We start from the raw sequence: 6150 nt of genomic DNA, 5'->3' as shown, positions 1-6150 counted from the left end.
GGTGGAGCCACACCAGGCCCTGTTACAAACAGAAATATTTACCGTCTCATGGGTGCGTTTCTGTCTTCCCCCTACCCATCAGGAGAAGGAGCGATGTCATCTGTTAAACACCAGCCTTGCATCCTGATGCCATCGTGGAAACCGTGCTGTTCAGTGAGGCCCTGAATGACAGCTCTCTCGACGTTCATAGTTTGCTTTACTGAGAGCGTCACCCCAGCTCCTGCTTCTGCACTTGCCCTTTTCCCTCAGAAAGTATTTGGTAACCTTCTTCTGGGCTCTGAGGACAATACGTGACCTGTGTAAAAATGCTGCGATACTGGGGTGAGATTCCGGTTTCGTCTAACCAGGCCAACCGCAGCTCCTTTGACCTGCTTCAGCGGGAGTTTCGTACTGTGGAAGTCCAAGATCCTCCGTTGCATCAGCCATCTGCAAATAAACCCCGGCCGACCACGATGCTGGACATCCCATCAGAGCCCTGCAGCCTCACGATCCACACAATTCAGCTCATCCAGCACAACAGGCGGCTGCGCAGCCTGATCGCCATGGCTCAGGCCCAAAACCAGCAGCAAGCAGAGGGCATAAAAACCGAAGACAACGAACCTCTGCCATCTCGTCCAGCCTCTCCGCCTCTTCCTGATGACCTGCTTCCTCTGGATAGCAAGACCCCCAAAATGCCATTTCAGCTGAGGCACAGTGACCCCGAGAGTGATTTCTACAGGTGTGTGTTGGTATTTCTGTGGGTTAGTTCTTGGCTGCAGAAAAGCTTAGATATATATGTACTTATGTCAGTTCCCTTAGGCTGAAGGGTGGAACAGTTGTATGTAAAGAATTAGGCTTTGGAAAGGAAAGATTTTGATTTCTCCTGTGTGGATAACATGTGCGTTCTTTAAAATGAATGTGCCTTTGTTTCCTGTGTATAAAATGTGGATGTATAGTGCTGATTTCTGTCTTGTTAGTGCTACGCTAAATGTTTGTGAATGGTTTTACTATCTTCAACGGTATTTTGACAAGTTTATTTATAGGATGTGAAGTCTCTTATATTTATGTCATTTACAACTAAACTTGCCTTATTGTAACTGAAAATCCAGAAGATGCGTGACTAGGTTTTGGCTGTTTAGTTGTAGGTTCTGAATAGATGCTCTGGTAACACATTTGTAAGACTTCAGTGGCCAAGGCCCTATGACGTAGTAAAGATTACATTTCACCCTGTTTGTTAGTGTTATTCCTGTCAGAGATGGCAATGAGTATAAGTGGAGGATTTCTGATACTGGCTCCACCAGCCAAGGGCTGGAAAAAATGTAAAGGAAGGTTGCACTGTTTCTACCTGTGCAGCCAATCTTTGATCAAGTAGTATTGCCACCACCTCCCTGTCTTCCTTTCTGACAAGCGTTAAATTCACAAGGAGGTGTTTCATTTCTTGCAGAATCTCATGATACTTTGTAGTTTATGTGCATTTAAATTTAGGGATTAATCCTCACTGCTAGGACTTGCTGTTTGTAAAGACTCTGCACCAGTGAACAAGATGTGGGAGAGGATAATACAGCTTAGTTTTTAAAACGGGGAAAATGTGCTTCAATGAGATATAATTTATCAATTAAATGCTGTTGAGATCTCTAATGGCTTGAGGTGGTATAAAATGTGGTTTTTTGAAAGATGTTGCTTTAGGTAATGTAGTCTCTCTGAACAGTAGAGCGATTCTCTAGTGCCGTTTGTGGAAGAACACCGCCGTCCTTACCAGAATAAAGTAATTAGCCAAGAGGGGTGAAGGAAAATCCAGTCCTGCGAGGATAAAGTCTGAGCCCTGTGACTCCTGCTTCTTCTGGTGCTGTCGTTTGTAGACCTGAGCAGTCGTGTGCTGCCTGCAGCGTCCTGCTCTGTCCTCCACGATGGCTTCAGCTTTCACTTCAAGTTTCTGTGGCTCTGTCCGTGTTTTGGGGGCTGCTTTTTAGTTGTCCTCTGCGAGGTTCTGAGGTCTGAGTGAAGAAGTGTTATTTAGCAATCAACCGCATGGGGGAGTTTAAGGACTAGATTGTAAAAACTGGATAGACAATTTTGAAATGAAATTTTTTGCGGTTGACAGAGAGTGGATTTATAATAAGCTGCAGTGTAGACTAGAATTTAATTGTGTGCTTGCTAAACTCAACACATTTATGCTTTTCCAGGAAGAAAGCTTTGAGTTTGTTGTTGCATGTTTGTTCTTAACTGTTTTAACACACTTACATGAATTAAGAATAGCAGCTGCTGTTATAGTAGTAAAAATAAAAGTTACATGATTTGCCAGCTCTTGTTTTTAGTGTATAAAAACAATTGAAGTAAAACCAGTCTTCTCCTTGATAAAATATGGTAATGCTTAATTTTATGCTGCCTTCTGAAGTGTCAGAGTTACAGTATTCTACTAAATGCCTATTTCAATTTCATTTTCTCTGGCACTAACCTGGGTCTGAGAAGCAGTATATAGGTATATTTAGACATAGGAAGAACGGAAGATGTGAGTGGCCAGCCTGAATCAGACCACAATTTTCTTTAACACAGTCATATCCTCTTCTGTTTCCTTGCTATACATTTTAATCCTTTGACACCCTTGTCTTTTATTTTGTTATCCCCTGGATTAATTTTGTTTTTCCTCCGCCCTGCCCCACACCTGTAGCCCCTACCTCCTTGTCCCTTTTGAGATAAGGAAGAGGCAGAACGTAATTTACTGCTATTTTTGAGTTGTCTTGGTCTTTTCAACCCCTCAAAATCTGTATGACCAGCAGTTTTAATCACAACACTATTCCTCTCCTCCATTGTTCCAGACTGATTTTATAAATATGTTGAAACAAACCTTGGTTCTGGCACAGATCTGTGAAGGAGGACCTGGGCTCCACAGTGGAAATCCCTTACATACTTGCTTGTTGATGAATCTGAAGGACTCTAATAGGTTTGAGAAGCAGGTTTTCCGTTTACAAAAGCTGTCTGGGCTCTTTCTGAGTGTAACATACTTACCCATGTGTCCTCTAATTCTCTTACATCACTTCGAGTTTCCCTTGTGCACCAGAATAAATCAGGCTTCCCAGCCTGCAGCTTTTCACAACTCTTCTGGAGCTCTTAAAAGAAAATGTTTTCACATTTTCTGTCTTCTGGTCCCTGTGGGCCAAGGCAGTTTGAAGCAAGAGATGGTTCACCACAGCTATTCAGCTATTTCATCCTTGAATTCCTTCAGCATTCCTGGATGAATTACCATCTGGTCCTGGTGATTTGCAACTGTTGATGTAACAGTTCTGGAAATACAAAATAAGAGATTAGCATTTGGTTTTGGTTGGTACAAAAACAGAAGGTCAGCTTAAAGCATAATAGATGAAGAATGAATAAGGAACTGTAGACTTGAAACTACCGTTTGAACAGGAGGCTGTTACCATAACGTGGCTGCTAGCTTTTACTTCTTCCCTGTTTAGCTGCTTCCGATTAGTCTGGATCCATCTTCAAAAGAAACCGAACCTACTCAGTTATGTTTCTCTTCAGATGCTTTTTGTTGGGTGTACATAGTTGGTTTCTTAACAGATTTCTCTGCCATTCTGTCATTTGCATTGCTTCTCCTGGGTTGTGCCACTGGGACCCAATTTATTTTTGCCATTATCTTGCCGATACCTATTGAACAGTTTCTTTTTATACCTGTGCAGCCTTCTGTAGACATAGCAGAGATATTTAAAAAGACACTTACTCAGGATGAGGTGGAGAGAGGCCCTTCGCCAAAAGGAAACAACTTTCTGGGTTGAGTTAGTGTGCTGTGTTCTTTGATGCGCTCCCTGACTAGTATAATCTTGTTTTGTCCAATGTTCTCCTTTATTTTACTGTTTTGGGGAAAATGGCTCTGAAGTGACCTAGTCCCACCTCATTTGGTAGAAATTCAACTCCACAATGTAATGTTTCATAAAACTGATGTGTTCACAGGAAAAACAATCCCTCCCTCCATCTGCTGTTAGCTTATGCTCACCCAGGAGGGAGCAGAGCCCTTCAGTCCATTGCTGCAGTTCAGTGAACCTGAGCTGTTGATCCCTACACTGACTTTGCCCAAACACTCTTCCCTGAAGATAGTTGCGTGGGAAATGAACCACGAGATCTCACTCCCTCTAAGAAAAACAGTTGTACAGGAGAGGAGCTTGGGTGAATGGATTGTGGTGTCTTTGTGGGACGGCTCGTTGTCACGTTAACTGACTGACACAGAAAATGGGCTTTTTATGAGTTCTGAAACCTCGTTAATTCTGAAGATAGGTCTGGTAGGTACAGTACTTTTTTCATGTGTTCTGTTGTGAAGTTCTGCCTGTTGCAGGTTTGCTGGTGGCGGTGGGAGAAGGCTGGGATTTGGGTCTGATGAATGTGCGGTTTGGCATGTAGATTTCTGACTGGAACATCATCTAGTGTTGGTGACTCATATATAAAAATATAGCACTGTATTCAAAATACAAAATTAAAGAGTGACAAGTTGGCCAGTATTTGTGATACATTTCATACCATATTCTGTAGAGATGATCATGTCGAAGTCGCAGGCCTAAGTGCCAGTCCTGTTAATCTTAGGTGATGGAACTTGAGGGATTAAATAAAACTCTGGTAATAGGTCAAGTAGGTTTGGCTTTGGATGATTGCTGGATGGGAAGCAGTAATTGCTGCAGAGGGTGGCATTCTGCATAATGATAGTATCTGAAAGAGTGCTTGTTTAGGTGCTATGATCATCAGGGAAAAGAAGAAGTTTGCTGGTCCTTTTTGGGAAAGCATGACATTAGATAGCTACTCTCAACTTAAATGTGTCTAAATGGGTGTTTTTGTTTATGTGCATTCTTATCACACAGTACCTGAAGGTTAAAGGAGATGAAGAAAAAAAGGTATTTTCTCATTTGTTATTTTCCATTAACACCTACAACAATATTTCAGTTTTTGCTGTCTAATCAGGCTTTTAATCATCTTCTTGTACTGTTTATTGTGAGAAAGAAGGAAACAAGAGAATAAAACAGAAGAGAAACAAAGCATGATTGACTGACCTTACCAAGAGCAAGAGGTGGGAATTTGGATTTGAATACAGTACCTGAAATTTCTTTTTCTCTGAACTTTAATTGATTAGATTTCAAGTTGATTATATCGTTTTCACCATAGTGACCTAGCTGCATTTTAATGCTGGCAATTAGTTTCTTTCCTCTAGGAGTTTAAGAGAGATGCAACATACTCTGCTGCTTCTGAGCAGTGATATGCATTGCTAAATGGTTGTAGTGCTCTACTTTACAAGCAGCTGAGTATCCTGCTTGGACTTGCCAAATTCTGTGTCTAGTTTAAGGTTACGCATAGTGTTTTGTGTGAATGGTAGAGCTTCAGTAACGACTCTTTATTAATAGCAGTCTGGTGTTCAGTGGTTTTAGTAGCATAAGGTGCTCTCAACTGGTGACTGCTGGACAGCTAGGCACATCCTTTTATATAGTAAAAAATAAGACATTCTTTTTTGTAGGTATAAATTTTGATGGTTGTTTTCTGGTGGTTTTTTGTTTGTTGGTGGTTTGTTGTAACCTCCTGGTCCCAGTATTGTGTGAGACATATGGCTGTTTGTGAACTTCAGAAATCTGTCACTGGGAGGTGGAGTGGGGAGCGAAGGAGATATAAAACCGGTATGGGTGACACTTGGGATGTGATGAGAACTGATGATCTTTTAGTTCATCTTGTCAGAGTGTCTGCTGTCTTCTTCACAAAGTAGTTACATAATTGAGTAGGAATGGGGATGTGAGTCATTTTCCAGCAATTAATAACTGGGATGAAGCCGTGACCCGAGATCCACATGCTGTTCTTAATATCCACTTAGAAATATCATCTGCAGCTCTTAATGTAGTGTGATCCCCCTTCTTTATTTGAATACTCAGAAGGTGCTGAGCTGATATTCTTTAAAACGAATGATTTTGCTCCTGATAGTCTAAGTTTAACCTTCCATTTTCACTCCCCTGAAATGTTACATTTCTTTACTGCTGCGTTTCAGTGCTTTTCTATGGGTCAGCCCTGAGGATCAGGCAAGCTGAGGCTCTGTGACCCGGCATCTTGGTGAGACTGAAAGGTACCTGATGCACTCGGAGAAACGAGTAGTGAGAATTTTGTCAAGGCATCAGTGCTGTCTGTGCACTGTTTAATCATCTCTTG

General features: G+C 41.7%; 1 protein-coding gene across 1 annotated transcript in view; it reads left to right on the top strand.

Annotated features, from left to right (window-relative positions):
* Positions 1-305: 305 nt before the first annotated feature.
* The window catches only part of SUPT7L (suppressor of Ty 7 (S. cerevisiae)-like), a 13324-nt gene continuing 7479 nt past the window's right edge, over positions 306-6150 (top strand). The window contains exon 1 of the mRNA XM_010184550.1: positions 306-718. Coding sequence (XP_010182852.1) covers positions 306-718 — 413 coding nt within the window. The remainder of the gene's footprint in view (positions 719-6150) is intronic.

This window comes from Mesitornis unicolor, unplaced genomic scaffold (genome assembly GCF_000695765.1).
Source record: "Mesitornis unicolor isolate BGI_N332 unplaced genomic scaffold, ASM69576v1 scaffold6275, whole genome shotgun sequence".
In the NCBI taxonomy this organism is placed as follows: Eukaryota; Metazoa; Chordata; class Aves; order Mesitornithiformes; family Mesitornithidae; genus Mesitornis; species Mesitornis unicolor.
The sequence above is the reverse complement of the archived record's forward strand: the minus strand, read 5'-3'. Positions and strand labels throughout refer to the sequence as shown.